Source organism: Canis lupus, chromosome 8 (genome assembly GCF_003254725.2).
Source record: "Canis lupus dingo isolate Sandy chromosome 8, ASM325472v2, whole genome shotgun sequence".
Taxonomy (NCBI): Eukaryota; Metazoa; Chordata; class Mammalia; order Carnivora; family Canidae; genus Canis; species Canis lupus.
Window position 1 is genome coordinate 30076177 of NC_064250.1, and position 18659 is coordinate 30094835.

The window sequence follows — 18659 nt, forward strand, 5'->3', positions numbered from 1 at the left end:
TACACCTTCATGGAAGGAGAAATGCGCTCCTATCAGCCCACCTCACACAGACTTTACAAAGACGCAGCATTTGCCTCAAGCCTACCCATGCCTAGGTAGGAAAAAGTACACATGGTAAGAAATGAACCTAAGCAGGCTAACATTCCAAGGCTTAATTTAGTTGCTAGTGGCCAGTAAGGAAAAGCAAAGGTCTCTTCCTCTGGTGCCCTTAGCTTCTAGATCCACATCATTCCTGAAAGCCAGTTCTCTGCCTTACTGGCAGCCCCTAACTGAGGGATATTCCACTCATTAGCATTTTCCTTTTTGGCCAAAATTTGAGCTTTCTCCTTGAAGAAACCCTGGCTCAGAACAGCACATCCACTGGCTATCTATTACTTTCTGCCCAGCTCTAGGGAACGGGGAGCTGGCATTTGACTTGATACTGCATAGAGGACAATGCTTTCACGTGCCTACTTAGAAATTTTGATCCTTCAGTGTCTGATCCCATTGCCACCCAGCCCAATCTGTTAGGATTTTGAACTCCATGAAGGCCTTCATGTGGGGAATAGGAGACAGGGGATAGTCAAGAAACACTGGCGAATTCCACCACTTGGTATATTAAAACGGTGGCCACCAAACTTTTTTCAAATGTAAGGTGTGTTATTTGTTCTGCTGAATAAAACCCACATCACCCCCCACCCACCTTGTTAAAACACACATACACACAAACACACATGTGCAAATTAGTTTTGGTTTGAAAATACAACTTTCATGCCTGTAATAACTGGAGACCCTTTAGGGTATCATAAAAGCTGCAGTGGGAATTATTCCCTAGAGCTGAGACTCTATCCATCAGGCTCAGCTGGGACGCACCTCTAACAGGTGAGCAAAAACAGAAGATGTACAAGGAGCCCAAAACTGAGTCTTTAATCTGGCCTACTCCTTTCATCCCACTGTTTCTCCAAGGCATGTGTCATCCAGATGGGAGAGGATGCTGCGTCCTTGTTAACATTAAATAGAAATGGAAAACAATTCATCCTGGCAATTACCATCTCTCTACCATCAGTTTACTTCCTGCCCCTCCAACTTAACCACCTCCAGTTACCACCCTCTGACTTCCATCCTGTCCCCAGCCCCTCCTCAACAGGAAAAAAAAAAAAAAAAAAAAATCTCATTCAAAAGAGATGGGGGCAGAAGAAAAAAGGATTAAAGAGAAAAGGACAGTTTACCTTTAAAATAATGACTCATTTTATTTTTTCTTTTAATATGTAGTTATAAATATATTTTGTCAAAATATATGATCAATATGGTCAAAACATTTGCACGTAAAGTCATAAATAAGGTCAAGGTGAATGTTTAGGTTTTTTTTCCTTTTTTTTTTTTTTTTTTTTTAAAGATAAAAGTCCAGCTATAAGGAAGCAGTCTGTGTAGTGTGTGGGTGAGTGGATGGGAACATGTGTGTCCCCAAGGGCTGCCTGATCTCAGCGACACCCACATCCCTCTACTACCATCTCCTGATAATTTTTCAGTACCACCTTGTCATACTCATCCAGGTACAGCATGGAGATGGCACTCAGTTCGGTGGGGACACAACAGGCTTTGGGGATGCTGGAGTTGACAGAGTTGACCAGGGTCTGCACAATGGCGTGGTTGGTTGAGTTGAGGTGGTCGGCCAGTGGAAAGGGGCAATCCCCGTGGCAGTAGAAGGCCTGGTAGCCTGGCGGGGCCACAATCCAGTCATTCCAGCCGACGTCGCTGAAGTCCACATAGAGCGAGTGGCGCCGGCAGTTCTTATTCTTCTTGCGGGCCCGCTGTGCATGATGCTTGGGGCTACGCTTGGCCCTCTGGCGTCGGGTCAAGGCATGTCCGCGGCCATCGTGGCCAAAAGTGACCAGGAGGGGCCGGAGCTGGGCCCAATCCCCACTCCCTTGAGGTAACGATCGGCTAATCCTGACGTGCTGGCCCTGGTGGGTCCGTGTCTGATGGAGGTGAGTCACCTCAATGGCCAGCCCGTAGTTTGGCTGCTTCTCCCGGGTCCAGCGAAGGACCGCAGGGCTCACATCAAAAGTTTCCCACCGTGTCACATTGTGGTGGACCAGTCTTGTGTCCAGTAGTCTTGTGATGAGGTGCCCAGGCACCACTTCTGCCGGGGGCTTCATAACCTCATAAATGTTTATTCGGTGGAAGCCCTGCTCCCAGTCAGGGTCCTGGTTCACCTGCTCCCGGAAGAGTCGAAGCTCTGCAGAGGAGATCACCTCGTTCTCTGGGATGCTGCTGAGGTTAAAGAGGAAACGAAAAGCAGAGTTTTCGCTGGTCCCTGGGATGTTCTCCAAATGTTCTAGGCGCAGTGGAGGAGGAAAAGAAAAAGGGAAAAGAAAAAAAAAAAAAGGCACATTAACTTCTGGGATCAGAAAGTCAAGAAACAGCTTCAGTCAAGAAGCTTTGGGTGATGAGCAGTAAATTCTGTTTCCTTAGTGGAAGCCTATTTGGGGAAATGAGCCTATCTTTTCATTTGAAGGAGCAGATAAACGGGCAGCTAGCAAACCAGCAAAGCTTAGCCAGCATTCGGCAAGCACCAAAGACAGAAAGTATCTCCCAACCTCCTTTATATGTCTAATAATTTCCATGTGTCAACTCCTTACTCCACCACCATCAGACTCCCCTTTTAAAGCTCTCTTGGCTTTGTGTACAGTTTTCTTTACAAGTGGTTATAAAGAAAAGGGGGGGGGTGGGCAACAGAGCAGAGGCAGGAGGAAACATGCACACTACCACCCTCTCCCTCTTCTTCCACTTTCGAGTATGTTACTAAACATTTCCCCAGCGATCTTGGAAACACAGAGCATGCCTTGTTGATCATGTTACAGAGGGGAAAATAAATTCCAACACAGTAATGATGCTGGTGGATTAATAACTCAGATTTACTTTGGAAAAGAAACATCCGCTAGGAAACATTCAGATCGGATTACAAGGCCCCTATTGAATAAACCTGACAAACACACAGCTGTAATATTAAATTCAGTAGGTGCTTTGAAAAAAAACGGGCAGAAAACCTGGCAGAAAAGGCTTTGATATAGCAAAAACACACCACAAGGGCTAGCCCACGTCTGAGTGGTGTCATTCTCCTTCCCCGGAACCCTTCCCCTCTGTCTCCAAAAAATAAATTCAGCCTCAGCTCTTGGAGGTAAGCAGCTCTGTTTGCCCGGGGCCGCCAGGATTTGGGGCTTTGATGTAACCTGAACTCTTCTCCCCCAGGGCTAACACTGCCCCCCACTAACCAGCCCTACTGGCCCTCCCCCACCTGGACTCTCCGCAGGGACTGACCTTCGTGGTGGAAGCTCCTCACGGTGTTGGCCCTACTGGCGGGGCGCTCAGGGTACTCCAGACCGATGCTGTGGATCTGCTCTTCCTCCTCCTCCTCCCCAGACTGGAGCCGGTAAAGATCCCGCATGTAATCTGGGATGACGGCGCTCTTGCTAGGCTGCGGGCGGCGGCGCAGCCCGAACATCTGCAGAAGCGTAGCCTCGAAGTCCCGCAGGAGCTCATGGCTCTGCCCTGAGCGGCGTCCTCCCGCGTGGCCCTGAATCTCGGCGACTTTTTTCTTCCCCGTCTCAGGTATCAAACTAGCATGGCTCGAGCCTCCTAGCAGGACTTGGCATAATAAAACGACCATCAGCATTCGGTTACCAGGAATCATGGTGTCTCTGGGGAGGGGGAGGAGGTTGAAGGTTAAAGAATAAATAAACACCAATAACTAGAGAGAAATAGAGATGTCTCTGCATATGCATATAAGGCTAGTGATGGAGGGGCAAGACGTAAAACAGGTCAGAAAGATCAAGTTTGTGTCTTCTCCCTCACACACCCCCACCACTACCAGCTGCAGCCATGCAAGGCCTGAAAGTAGGAATTGCCCTGTAATTACTTGGTCTAACTTGTTTACAGTCAAATAACCCCAAATCAGATAGCCTCCATCCTGTTAATCTTTTTTTGTCCCAACTGCTATCTGAGCCATGATCTCAGCTTGGTTTCTTCAAGGATAAACAGTTAACATTGAGGGGGTAAAACAGGGTGGGGGAGGGAAGACTCCAGTGCCCTGGCTCTCCACTTCAGACCTTCAGCCTCTCTCCCTCTTCCTCCACCCCCCTTCTTCCTCCGCCCTCCGAGAGCCAACTTCCACAACTTCCAGCTGGTTCGGAGCGGAGCGGGAGGGTGGGCGAGGGCCGAGGGCGGCGGGGTCCAGAGGCTGAGCCCGAGAACGTGGTCTGGGAGCTGACCGAGTTTGTGGCTTATTTTGCCGTGGCTGCTGAGTTTGAAATGCCCAGCAAAAAGCATCTGATCGGGCCCGCTCTCTCACTCCCAGGAAAGCGGGGGGCGGGAAGTGGGGGATGATTCCGAGAGAGAGAGAGACAGACAGACAGACACCTCTGCTGAGTTTTGACAAGCAGCTGGGAACGAGCACGGGGGAGCCGCGCGCGCGCGGGCGCGCGCGCGTGTGTGTGTGTGTGTGTGTGTGTTTGCCCAGAAAGTACAACCAACCCCAGGCTGCGGACCTTTCATCTCTTTAGCCCCCTCTCGCTCCCCTTTCCTGCAACGCACACTATCTGAGAGTCCGAGTGGGAGCAAGCAGAACTTTAAACAAAACCGGTACGCTCAGGCCCCGCGGCTGCCCGGCCAAGAAGAGGGCGACAGCGCTGCCAGAAAGCGGAGTGTGAACTCTGGAAAAAAAAAAAGGTCCGACGGGAGGGACCCAGGGCGAGCAGGGGCGGGGAGGGCAGAGTGAAATCCCAGGAGGGGGGAAGGAAGAGGTGTCTACTCACTGACAGAAAACAAGGCATATAATAACAGTCCATGATTCTTGACAGCCAATCTTGAACAGACTTGCTGGAAAGGCTCAGAGGAGCTGCGGCAGTGCGTTGCTCTGGATGGCACTACGGAATGGCTCCTAAAATGAATATTTGAATATAATGAGAGTCTGGCGCAGACGGGCTCTGTTTTTCTTCCAGCCCCTCGGAGTCACGTGAGCGCGGAAGCCCCGCCCCGAGCGCGCAGGAGCCCGCCCTTCCCGCGGCGGGCGGCGAAAGGGCCCGCGCGCCCTCCCCCGCGGCCCCGCCCCCGCCGGGAGAGGCCAACCCCCGCGCGGGCCGCCCGGGCCGCCGGCGGTCGGGGAGGAGCTCCGAGCCGCGCTCGCCGCAGCCCCCGGCCGGTGCCCCGGCGCCGTGCGCGCGGGCCTCGCTTCTACCTGCGGCGTTCCGTGCCGCGGGCCCGGCCGACGCGCAGCGGCCAGCAGCCTGCAGCCTGCAGCCTGCAGCCGGAGGGGCGGGGGCGCACGGCGGGGGCTGCGCCTGCAGCGCGGACGCCGCTCCAGTGGGGCCGCGAGCGGGGGCGGCGGCGGCGGCGGCGGCGGCGGCGTCCCAGCAGCGCCCGGCCTCGCCAACCCAGCGGCGCTGACGGACGAACACGCTCGCGCGCGCCGCCACCTCCTCCCCGGGGCCTCCGCGAGGCCAAGTATTGCTCCCAGCGACAGCCACTCCCCCGCGCCCCGCGCCCCGGCGAGCGCCCGCGAGTGCTCCGACGAGCCGGGCGGGCGCTCGAGCTCCGGGCCGCAGGCCGCCGGCCCCGTCACGCACCGGGCCGGGGGGGGGGGGGGGTAGGTGTGAGGCCGAGGTCGGTGTGGGAAAGTGGGGAGGGAGCGGCCCCTGGGCGGGTTTCCGCGCTTGCATCTCGGAGAGGATCCCCGCACCGCGCCGGCCGCGGGGTGCACTCGGAGCGCAGCAGGTCCCCAAAGAAAGCGGTCCTCGAGCCATTCGAGGCGGAGGGCGGACTCAGAGGGGGACGTCGCTGCGGAAAGGGCGCATCACAGGTTTCGGGGCTCCGGGTCGCCGAGGTTTTACAACTCCCCGACCCGGCGCGGAAAGGAAATCCCACTGCGTTCCCAGGAGTCGAGAAAACCCTGAACAGCGTTCGGCCTGCGCTCGACCTCTGCGTCGGCGTCTCTCCCTCTCTCTCTCCAGATTGTCTTATTTTTGAAACCACCACTCCTCCCCCCGCCACTTCCTTCCCCCACCCCCTTCCTCCTTTGCACCAGCTGCAGAGTCGCAGCAAATAGTTCTTCAAGACTCTTGCCGACCCACAGCTCAAGGAATCACGGGGATGTCCTGACTCTAACGGAAGATGCTGCGGGCGTGGGTCGTTCTGTGCGGGGGGTGGGGGTGCGGTTCTCAAGACCCTGCCCCGCGCGCCCCGGCCTCGGCCCCAGCCCGCCCCGGGGTCCCGCTCCCCAGGCCACGGCACCCGCCCTCCCTTCCCCGAGGCTCTTTCCAGTTCCAGCGCCGGGGCTCATCAGAGATGGAGGGCTCAGGCTGCCCGCCTCTCTCCCTCGCAAATTTGGTTTTCTTCTTGGGGGCAATCGCGGGGAGCCTTCGAGGAAGGCTGCATCTCGGAGAGGACCGAGCGCTTAGCCCTGGCTCCCCGCCCCGCCGGCCGGGTGTGGAGGCCGCGGGCGCCCCTGCGCGACCGTCGGCGCCGCCCGGGAGCCGCGCCGCTCCGGGAGCCGCTCTACGGCTTTCCCGCTCCCGCGCCGCAGCTGGAACGGGCTGCGAAAGGGCTGGGAGAGCAGAGAGAGGGCTTTTCAGACGCCTGGACTCTAAAACTGCCCCGTGGGAGGAGGGGTAGACATGGGAAACGCAGACGGAGAGGAGCCAGTCCCCGTGGGGGCCCGTGGAAGGGGCGCGCGCCCGGGACCCCGGCTCCCCTCTGCCCCTAGGAATCTCCCCCGCCGCCGGCGGGAGCGCGCGGCGCTAGAAACACGGAGGCTGGACGGAGAGCGGTGGTGTTTCAAGTTCAGATTCCGGAGGATTCGTCTCTGATCATGCAATTCCACCCCCCCCCCCATTTTTTCTTTAATTAAAAAGGACGAAAGCCCAAAAGGACGTTCGTCTCCAGAACTTTTTCTTGGTGGTGGTGGTGGTGGTGGTGACAGGGATGCAGCTCGTGGCGATTGTCCTTTACTTCCCCACTAGAGTCTTCTGACGCCGGAGTTTGCCCAGAGGTGGCCTCAGTTTACCAAATCTATATTTTTTTTTGGGGGGGGGTCTTAACGTTTCACAAAGCTTTCAGCCCACAAACTCCGATCCTTACAGTGCATCCACCTAAGCGGTGCCCAGGAAGCGTTTGAGGCCTCGGGCCCAGCTCCCGCGGGGAGGGACCCGGGAATTCTGGAACCCTTGCCGGTCGGCTCTGGCCTGCAAGGACCCGCAAGAGCCCGGGTGCGCAGCGGGTCTTGCCCGCGACTCCCCACGGGCCACGACACCGCTGGAAGACGCGTGCCCGGGGCGCCAGGCATCCCGACCGGCTTCCTTACAGACCCTACACCAGGAAATGCTAGGGGAGAGGCTCCTTGGATGCTGCAAGTTCACGACAGCAGCTCGTGCCTAAGGCGCGTCGTGCACCGCAGTTGGCGTGCTCCCAGGGGCTCCCGCCGGCTGGGGCCGGGTCGGGTGACACTCCCCTCGACGCAGCCCCCCGGGCGGCGCGCGGTCTCCGGAGGCGGCAGGACCGCGCTCCCCGCGGCAGAACCAGCCCGGGTTAGGTGTTCTTCCTCCACCTCGCGGTCCCTCGGCCCCCTCCCGCTCTCCGGACCTCGGAGCCCACACTCCTTTCTCTCCCGGCCCTTCCCGTCCGGGGATCGCAAAGCCAGGGGCCCCGCAACGCGTTCCGCTCAAGACCTCAGTCTTTCCCAGCGACCCCAACTAAGGCTCCTCTTCTTCCCATCTCTTCTGCCCCGAACCTACCAAAGGTGGAAATCACCCGGGGCCGCCGGACCGAGGAAGTGGCCCGGGTAGAGGCAGTAGCAGATGTGGGGAAGTGTCTTTGGGCGCCAGCATCCCTACCTCTAGCACCACCGTAGGGGGGAAAATAAGCCACCTATGGCTGTGGCCAAAGGCTGAGCCCCCCGCTGTCCCTCCCCCCCAAGGATGCTGCTCCCCGGGGCCCCCTCTGCCTGGCACCCCTCGCCAGGTAGCCTTGCTCACCATAGGTCCCTGCAGCAGCGGGCTCGCCAGCAGCAGCTCCTGGGGACCTCTGAACGGCTGCAGTGAACCCGGGCAAGGGCCGAGGACTGGGGCGCTGCTGGCTCGAGACGGCGCGGACGGGAATCCCATCAGGGAGGGAGGCGAGCTGCTCAGCCCCGAGCGCTCCGAGCGTCTCAGGCTCCCGTCCCTAGGCTCGGATGCCACACTCACCTAGCTTCCGGGCAGGGCTCCGCTCTCCTTCCCTCCCTCCCTCCTCCTCTGCCCTCGTGCATCTTCTCCTTCCCCCTCTTTCCCTCGCTCTCTTTCTTTCTTTCCTTCCTCCTCCTCGTCCCCGGCAGCCCCTCCCTTCTTCCCCCCGCCCTCGCTCGCCTCCCTTTCTGGGATGGGAGCCCCGCCCACATCCTCCCATCCAGCCGCCGGGCCTCGCCTCGCCTCGCCTCGCCTCGCCTCGCAGGCCCGGGTCCCGGAAGCCCGGGCTGCGCCGGAGTCGGCAGCTGTTGCCCGGGCCGGGCCGGTGCTGCTTCCAGCTCGGGGAAGCGGCCGGGGCTCACCTGGGGACCACGTGCAGAGGTACTAGAAAGCATGCACCGACTAGTCGCGGTACCTTCCAAAAATACCCATGGGAGTCTGGGCTTCCCCGAGTTTAGAGTAACTGCTGCCCAAACTGATGATTAAAACACTGAGTAATCACCATTTACCCCGAGTAATTAGAGATAATGAAACACCTCTAAAATCAGGTTATGGAAAAAGGAGCTGTTGGATTGGTTTAAAGGGTAGCCTTCCACAAACTGTTAAAGGATTTCCAAACAGTGAGAAACAGGCTGTGCGAAGGACTGTGTGCTCTATGAGGTGCCTCTTTGGCTGTTGAAAGGTGATTTTCCTTCCAAAACATTGTTTTCAATGCTTCTTGTGGAAAGCCTTGGCGATGACCCCCAGAAGGATGGTCCCAATAAACAGTCCAGTTCCCTCTTCCTCCCCAGGCCTAACAATTTTGAGGACAGAGATGGCATGGAGACAGGCCGGGGCCATATTTTTACAGTAAGAAAAGCCTGCTTATTACCACTCAGAAACCCTCTTAAGAACCACCATATGAGGTCATTTTTGTTGTTATTGTTGTTTATTTGTGGCACACCTGGGAATACTTAATCTCAGCAAACTGATCTTCTGAGGAGGTAAACCAGCCACCAAACCAACAACATTTTTGTCCACAGGGACACAAGAGAGGATACCCTTTGTTCCGTTTTTAAAGGAAGAAAGGAGTGAGGAGTTGGCCCTTGGCCCTTTCCAACAAGAAAGTGCTAGTAATTATATTAGCAGGGAGGTGGAATGTGTGCTTAAAACCTTCCCAAACAGGAGCTAATTTCACACAGTGTCTCTGATAGAGATGAGGCAGGACATAGCAGCCTCATCTCTCTGGTTTACAAACACGGAAGGGGAAGAGCAGCCAGGTTAAAGGAACTTGCCTAGAGCCCTGAACTAAATCACAGCCTCTGCTCTGGAGTCCCGAGCTAATAGTGCAGGGCGGGGCTGAGGGCCACAGCCCTGAGCTCCAGGTAGCCTGGGGAGTGCTGGAGGATGGAGCCTTTCCTGCCCTGGATTTCTTACCCTGCATCCATACTACACTTCACCATCCCAGCAAAATGTTTAGGTCTTTACTTAAACAGGTATTGGTCCTAGGGGCTTTATCTATAAAAACTTTTACATTTAGATACCTTCAATATTTAGAAAACCTACTTCATTTGTGGAACACAGATTACCAAAGTTTGGAATTGGATAAAATCTGGGGAAAAACTGTGAGAGCAGGGCCAAGGCGTCCTGCCATCTTTTCCAAGTTAGGCCTCTGAGGTCTTTTAGCCCAATAATGCCTCAAACCACAGAAACAAGCTGTATGGCTTTGAGCATGTCCTTGAATTTCTGTGGGCCTCAGTTTTCTCATCAGCAGAATGAAAGGATTAGAACAGTTTTCATACCCCTTTTCCATTTGAAAATGATTTAATTTTAATTGAAATCATTAAACATCTATCTTCTTTTTAAAAAAAGATTTTATTTATTTATTGGACAGAGAGTGAGTGTGTGAGCACAAGCTGGGAGACGGCAGAGGGAGAGGGAGAAGCAGACTACCCACTGAGCAGGGAACCCTGGTACCCCAACTCCACGTAGCTTGATCCCAGGACCTGGAGATCACGACCTGAGCCTAGGAAGACAGATGCTTAACTAACTGAGCCACCCAAGTGCCCCCATCATCTTTCATTAAAAACACACATAAGCCCACCTTTTCTAAGAACCTCAGATTAAACAGGGTAGGGCAATACCACCATTAAGAAAGGAGGACTGACAATATACCTCCAGCTTCCAACGTAATCAGAATTACATCAATTTTTTAAAAAGATTTTATTTTATTTATTTGAGAGAGAGAAAGCCACCATCGAGCAAGAGGAAGAGAGAGTCTCAAGCACACTCTGCTCTGAGCTTGGAGCCAGATACTGGGCTCTATTTCATGACTCTGAAATCATGACCTGAGCCAAAAAAAGGGTCAGAAGCTCAACCAACTGCACTACCCAGGCACCCCTAGAATTACAGCAATTACTAATAATAACAAAAGAAAATTAAAACTCCATTAAATAGTTACCTAATGTCCATCCTGAGGCTAAAGGAGCACACTGCCTAGAGTTAGGACAGATTAAATGTTCACCAAGCCCCCTAAAACAACCAGTATCGTTTTAAATCATTAACAAAATGTATTCCTTAATATTTAAACTCAAAACAACACTGATATGCTGTGTTTAAAAGTAGGGCTTTATTTTATTTTAAGGCACAAGATAATAGGTGTTTTTTTTTTAATCCAAATGCTTTTGGATCATTGTTATTGTCTCATTTTGCTGAAGTCTAAATAATAAAGTGGCCATTGGTCCACCCATGAGTGTGTGAAACTCACAGTCCAGGAGTTTCTAATGAAGACACCTGACATACCTTGTTTAGAACCCCGATACGAGTCTTTAGATATGTGATGGAAGAACTCAGCTTCAGTTCCTTTTGGATAGTTTTATTTCTAGCCCACATTGTAAACAGGGCAAACCTTCTATTAGCGCCTCTATTTACTCACTCTTCTTTTTCTTCTTACTTCCAATCTCTCATGCCAAAGAAGAAAGTACCTGCTGGTTAGAGAACTAAATCCATCACAGCCTAGTGATCTGAGTTAGTGAGGGAAATCAGTCCCTATCTCAAGCTTACTTGTGAACCTCGCTGTTTTTATAGAATATAATATAGCTGGACCAAATGAAGCTGTGCTCTTAAATCATCTAGATTGGGAGGAGACATCTATTGTAATTCAACAGTTAACTATTGCTCTTCCGCTGCTACTGCTAAATGAAGGGCGTTTGTTTGGGTTTTTCCTGGAAAGCATTATGGAAGAGTAGCTAGACAGCAAGTTCTTAGGACATCCTTTCTCAAGGATGAGGAACATAAGCTTCAGAACAAGGCTGGAGCCAATGCTGAAAAATGCAGATTTCCCAGCTCTGCCTGCCTGAGATCTACATATTGCACAAGGTTCCCTGATGATCCTGAGCACACTAAAGCTTGAGAACTACTGTTTTAAAAGTGATTTCACTTATATTTTCAAGGCTGGTAGATACCACTAAAAGGCTGATACCTAGATGTTACTAAACAGTCAAGGAATACACGTGGCATGTGCTTTATAAGCTGTTAAATATGGTGATTATAGTATTACTATGCCCAGAACACACCAAATAGGTCTTTGCAAATGAAAAGATTTCTAATCCTCTGGGTGTAGTAGTTCTTACATCTAGGTCCTTGAGTCAGAACCACATCAAGTCATCAAACCTTCTTTGCCAATTAAGTGTCAGTTGAAGCTCTGGAGAGATACTTTGAATGAATCCCCAGCATCACTGCTGACTTTGGAGAAAGAGTAAGATAGATAGATAAATTGGAAATGGAATTACAAGGGAACTCTGAAACTGGCCAGGACCATTCGTTTTTACCATTTGTTGTTATACATTTCCTGTCTGGTCCTCACAACTGTCATAAAAATCTACAGATGAGAATCTGAAATTTAGAGGGGTCATATGAATTTCTCAAGGTCACAGAGCTAGTAGGTTGGGGACCCAAAATTCAGACCAGGCCATTTTGCCTCCACCTCCAAATGCCATTAGCAGGTCTTGCAGAGGGATGGACCCCCTCTGACTAGACAAGGCTTGCACTGGAGGCTTTCCCAAGGCCAAGGCAGCTGCGGCTCTACCCTTGCAGCATGCAGTGACAGAGAATGTCAGGATTTCTTCCCAGGGTTCAGAAGACAGAACAAAATTAAGACCTGGAAGCTTACCTCTTAGGGATTCTTATTACATAGCCCACCTTAAGGGAAAACTTTATGTGAACTTCCCCAGGAGTAAAAGTCCTGATCTTGAGAAAGACTTTGCTTATCTCTGATGGGTCTCCTCATTGAGTTTCCTCTATGTGAATGTGAGAACTGAGCAAGTTCCTCACAGGTCTTTCTCACAGGTCTTTCTCTTTCCCCACGAAAGAGAAATAGTATATCTGCTAGCTAAAGCCATGGTCAAATGCCTAAACCTCCAAACCTTGGTTTGTTCATTTCTAGTCTGAGAATAACAATTTCTATTTCATAATATTCTTATAAGCATTAAATGAGTTAATAAAATAAAATGGCAGGCATAAAGTGCTCAGCAAATATTAGCTATTATTTTTCTTCACAAAGGTAATGATTACAAGAGCAAAGTAGGTGAAAAGTCACTCTGGCGCTGAGTTTTATTTATTTATTTACTGATAAACTTTTTAAAGGAAGGGGTTATAGCTCACATTTATTTTATAATCATTGAGGCTGTACACATAAGGGATTGATTGGATAAAGGCTGTTTACATGAATCAGCACGCATCGAGTTACTATTCATTATGATTTGTCTGTATGAGTCTGACCTATGAACAAATCTCTGCCAAGATGACTAATCACTGTCAAAGTGGACAGGCATTAACTACTGAGAGCAAAGAACTACTAGGCTAGATGACATCTGAAACATTTTCCATCTCTGTTTTTTCCGATCTCTAACAGCTCTGACTTTTAACAATTTTTCTTTATAATGTAAACTATCGGCTCACTACTTTCTAGAATACAATATCTTTAACAAAAAAAAGTCATTCAAATCAGACCATCAAAAATGGACACAGAATTCTAATCAAAACCCCAATTGTTATGTCTTAACATGTTTACCATGTGGATGGATGGCAGACAGGGCATGGATATGGAAATTCCTCCCTTTCCAAAGAGGATGGCATTGGCATACAATGAAGGATGTTTGGCTTATCCCTGTTTTAAGCTTCCTCTGCTAAAAAGTAGTCAACTATACCCACTTGCTTCTATAGCAGAGATGCTGCCTGGAAATAAACTATTATGAAATGTGTCAAAAAGGTTAAAACTTTGGAATATCTTCGATCTCAGCATATATCCCTCTCTGTTGCTAAGTGTTAACAGTGTGACCTGGATAAAAATGCAGTGTCACTGCAGGATGAGTTTTGGAGGCAGAGACATCAGACTGTACCAAATGAGTTGTTATGGTTTCCCAACCAGATGTCATTTGGGCAATACCATCTAACCATCTAACAGCTCAGTTCAAGCTCACAGCTTTCTAGCCTTTTGCAAGGAGAGTTTTGTCCAAAGGGATATGTGATCCAAGAAATTTTTGTTGTACAAATAAAACTTGGGTGTGTTTACAAATAGTCTAAATATTTCATGGTTCTGGGGAGAGGGTGGAAATCCTTTTCACCAATGTCTTCCTTGAGAATAAATATATATTATTTGTAATCCCCTCAGGGATTATGTATAGATGGAATAAACATTCAAAAATTGCTTGTTGATGTTGACTTTATGAAAATTCATCAAGCTGTATACACGAGATTTGTGCACTTTTCTATGCGTGTTCTATTTCAATAAAAGTTTACTAAAAATATACTTTTGAAATTATTCCTTAAAGTTATTTTCTTTGACCAGCATCTGAAGCCCACCAGAAAGAGACAATGTTCCTAGTCCCCTCAGGTAACCAGAGGGTTGCACAGAGCAAAGCTAAGAGAAGCATAATCTGTAGTGCCAGGGTGGCCACAGCACCAGGGAAACCCACCCAGGGCTTCAGGGAGTCTGCTCTGGAGCCTCCCAAAGGCGAGCAGTTGTGGCAACGAAGGCGGGGGGTGGGGGTGGGGGGGGGAGGCTTTGGGGGAAACAGCGCAACCCAAGGGAAGAGGGCAAGATGCGTGATGCGCACCTGCACGTTTCCCAAGCCCAGGGAGGGCCAGAACCTCTGGGCGAGAAAAGCAGCTCCTGGAGGCATCTGCACTTCGGACTCCGCTCATCCCCTCCTTGGCTTCCCCCGCGGGGAGAGAGGCTCGGAGAGCGCATTTCCAAGTGTCAGTCTCCAGGAGGGAAAGGCAGGGACGTCGGAAACCTATATTACGTATTTCTGAAGACAGAAGTGCCCTAAGCACAAAGAAAAGGTAACAGCTTCAGAGAAAGAAATGTGCCCCATCTCCAGATTCTGGGACCCCTGGGCTTGGGGACAGGATAGCAGGAGAGAAAACCCGGCTCCGCAGGCGCGAAGGAGCGCCCCTTTTTATTCCTGGCGGCGTGCCAGCTCCACGCAGAAATGGCTTTTTAGGTGCCTGTGACCTTGCGTCCCCGGGCCAGGCTCCGAGATCACGCAAGCTCGAGTAAGGAGAGCGTGCGGAGAGGGGCTGCGGGAAGGGGGCCCACCTGCGTTGGGGAAGAGCCGAGGCGCACCCAGCTCTCACCTCCGCAGGTGGACGGAGGAGGAGGTGCGGACACCCCGGAAACGCTGACTGCAGGTGCGGTGCGTAGCAGGCCGGGGACACGAGCGTCGCCGGCCCCAGGACATCCTGTCGGGTCGGACGCGGCCCTGGGCTTCCCCCAACGTCCCTCCAGGAAACGTCCGCTCGCGTCCCCACGCCCGAGGGCCCCCGGGAGGAGGCGGAGGCTCGGGAGGCTGTGGCAGCGGACACCTTCCCTCGCGTCCGGGCGGCGACGCCCCAGCGAGCGGCGCAGGTGTCAGCGCAGGCCGGTGGCCGCCCCCCGCCGGCGCCTCCCGCCCCGGCCCTGGCCCTGCTAGCTCGGCGGCTGCGCCTTCCTACCTGCGAGAGCTCGACCCGCTCTCACGCTCGGTTTGCAGGATTTGTGCCCCGGACGGCTCATCTGACCCCCACCCCGAATAAACAGCGAGCGCCCCGGCCACTGGGGGCGGGGGCAGGGGCAGGGGCAGGGGCAGGGGCAGGGGCAGGGGCAGGCCACCCGCACAGAATTTCCGTGCGACCGCGAGAGGCTCCTCAGACATCGAGAGTTCCCGCTTATTTCTTCGTCTACCTGACCAGGAAACTCCTGGAGAGAAGTGGGGGAGGAAATAAGGAAGCCGAGGGAGGGAGGGAGGGAGGGAGGGAGGGAGGGAGGGAGGGAGGGAGGGTTCAAAGTGGTTCCTGCCACAGTTTGCGCCTGCTCCCTGCATCACCAGGCATGCACACACACACACATACCCAGTCCCCAGATATGCTGGGGCGCAGGCTACTGGAGTCCTGCTTCTCCACGCAGAAAATGAGGAGCAGCTCATTGGCTACTATTTGTTAAGCTTGCCCACTTAGCTTGCCACCCCCTCTCCTACCGATTCCATCTTTTGATAGGGTTATCCAGGCCACAGAGTCTGGTTTTTCCCATCCGGTGAGTAAAAGAGTGAGCTTCCTCGGGTGCCTGGGCTCCTGGATCTGCTGCATCTACTTGCCAAGCCCAGCAGTGATACCTGCAAGGTTATGCCACACCAGGGAGGGAGATTCATGAGGCTAGAAAGAGGAGGAACAGGAACCTGGCATGAAGGCCAGCAAGGGGTGTGAGGTTGCTGGAAGAGGCTTCAGATGGTCTCTGGTGGGGCAGCACATCCTTGCCAAACAACCTGGGGGGACTCTAAGCCCTTCCCTCAAGAGAGGTAAAAATGAAACATGACAAGGAGATTCCTTTATTCAGTACAGGAGAATGTCAGGCTGGATTTTGAAGACTTTGCCTCAGAATTCTGATTTTCCTTCTGAATATCTTTTTGTTCCTTTATCACTTCCTACAAGTGTTCAGGTGTCAATGGCAGGTAACAGGTAAATATGTCTTCAGTTTGCACCAAAATGTGCTGTGCCACTCTTGCATCTGATTAGCTCTTGAGCGGAAACCTGAGAAGGTTGGATAGTATGGCTTTATGTCCTGAGCTTTAGAGAGAACTAAAAAAAAAAAAAACCAAAACAAAGAGAAACTGGAGGACTGAAAAACAATAGGTCTTAAGGGGAGTATAAAAGTGAGAGCTGGCTTTTCTTATTGTATTTAAATAAAATGCTAATCTCCTTAAATTAGATATTCTTAAACCTGCTAAGTGACATCATTAGGGATCTCTAGATGGATTTCAAGGGATCTGTGAAAACCACAAAATTTACACATGCAATTATGGAAGTGGATGTAAAAGTGCATGAAGGGGGTATAATTTTATCAAATTTTTAAAGGGATTTGGACCCAGGAATTACAAACCTGTAGGATATGCTGTATGCAAATCCCTTTCTTACTGGGAGAATTGTCTCCAAGCTGCACACACAGAAACTTTGACTCAGTGGTATATAGCTTTCACACTCCAGAGTAATATGTTTTGTTTTGTTTTTTAGAACTTTGAGAGAAAGAAAGAGAGAGCCCTCGTGTGAGCAGTGGGAAGAGTAGGAGGAGGAGCAGAAGGAGAAAGAGAGGGAGATAATCTCCGGCAGACTCCTCCTGAGCGTAGAACACAACGTGGGGCTCCATCCAGGACTCTGAGATCCTGACCTGAGCCAAAACCAAATGCCAGCTGCTTAATGACTCAGCCACCCAGGAGCCCCCCAGAGCAAAATGTTACTAACTCGACACTGAGACAACAGAAATATCTCTTTGTTTGGGGCCAACACTCATAGAGGAAAGGACCCTAACAGCAGAAAATGACCTGGAACTCAGGTGCCTGCTGTGCCCCATGTTAAGCTGTTCCCACCACTTACCCAGCTAAGACTCTTGAGATTCCTTTTTTTTTTTTTTTTTAGATTTTATTTATTTATCCATGAGAGACACAGAGAGAGGCAGAGACACAGGCAGAGGGAGAAGCAGGCTCCATGCAGGGAGCCCGACGTGGGACTCCATCCTGGGACCCCAGGATCACACCCTGGGCTGAAGGCAGGTGCTTAACTGCTGAGCCACCCAGGCGTCCCAAGACTCTTGAGATTCTTTGTAGATCAAATGCTGGAGTATATGTGAAACTAATTCACAGATCACAAAACATATGGCTAGTGGCATTTATTTATGAAAATAAATGCTGATGGGTTTCCACATGCTAGTTATAATTAGATGAACAATTGTGTAAATAATTATAATTAGGTGAATATTTGCATATTTTCTTCAACCATATACTTACCGGGGAAAATCAACATACTTTGGATTCCTGACCATTGTTAGCCACCTTCATGTTTCATGATCTCATTTAATCCTTGAACCAATTTAGGGTTTATATACTATACTTCTCCCCTCCTGCTTCCCTCCGCCCACTTTTTAACATTTAAAGAAAGACAAAGAGAGGTTAAGTTAATTGCCCAAGGCCACCCAGCTAACACCAGACTTCAACTTCAGATGTGATCCCATCCCTGCTTTAGAGAAGGGATAACAGAGAAAAGAAAAAAAAGCATATTTTGTTCAGACTAAGTAAATTTAATTCCTATGGTACTTGTACATTCTGAGCAAAAGTATAAGAGTTTGAGTTAGAACAGCCACATTTGGGATGTTCAGTGTTCTCATATACTCTGCTGGGAAACTGTCTTTAACCCATTCACTTCCTTTTATTTCCTCCACATGTCAGGCTCACCAGCAAATTAACAGAAATTTATACACATAGTTCCTTATGAGTGGCACCTATGCTTCAACTTACAAGGCAGCCTTAGAAGGGAAAGATCTCTGGCCTCCACGCCCACAACCCATTCCAATAACCATCCGTAGGAAGCACTTTCATCCATAGCAGCTGACAACTGGCAAAACAGATCCTCCTCCAAGTGGTTTAATGTCTCACCCAAAACGAGTTAGCAAGAATGTAGATCTTTTTTGTCTGCACCATCAAGTCATGGAGTTGATGAAAATAGAAAGGATTTGTTTTGCTGTTCCCTGAGTTACGGGGTGTGTTAAAGGAACTACTATAAGCTCTGGCCCACTTTATTTGAAATATTCTCTTACGGGGGTGCTTGGGTGAAGCGGCTGCCTTCAGCTCAGGTCATGATGCTGGAGTTCCAGAATGGAGCCCTCATCAGGCTCCCTGCTGAGCAAGGAGTCTCCTGCTCCCTCTCCCTCTGCCCCTCACCCCTGCTTGTGCTCAGTCTCTCTCTCTCTCTCTCTCTCAAATAAATAAATAAAATCTTCAAAAGTAAATAAATAAATAAATACTCTCTTATGCCTTTAGTCTTTGTATGTGGCTTTGTTCAACCGATAGTTCTCCTACTTCATTTCTCCTCAGCATAAAATCCGTAATACTAAACTCTATACTACATAGTCTGTGGAAGCTCCGGAGAGCCGGCAGACATCTGTTCTTGATCTTTAAT

At 51.0% G+C, this 18659-nt stretch overlaps 1 protein-coding gene across 33 annotated transcripts in view; it reads right to left on the reverse strand.

Annotated features, from left to right (window-relative positions):
• Nucleotides 1-1203: 1203 nt before the first annotated feature.
• Nucleotides 1204-18659, reverse strand: part of BMP4 (bone morphogenetic protein 4) — a 348264-nt gene continuing 330808 nt past the window's right edge. For 20 of the 33 annotated variants that reach the window (XM_035719864.2, XM_035719861.2, XM_035719860.2 and 17 more), the window contains 3 exons: nucleotides 4794-4918; nucleotides 3301-3680; nucleotides 1204-2317 (listed from right to left, as the gene is read on the reverse strand). In XM_035719864.2, the coding sequence (XP_035575757.1) occupies nucleotides 1461-2317; nucleotides 3301-3673 (1230 nt within the window). In that variant the 5' untranslated portion in view covers nucleotides 3674-3680; nucleotides 4794-4918 and the 3' untranslated portion in view covers nucleotides 1204-1460. Of the gene's footprint in view, nucleotides 2318-3300; nucleotides 3681-4793; nucleotides 4919-8006; nucleotides 8342-15573; nucleotides 16290-18659 lie in introns of those variants that run through there. The other 13 variants (XM_025443592.2, XM_025443598.3, XR_007412341.1 and 10 more) reach the window with 13 other exon arrangements.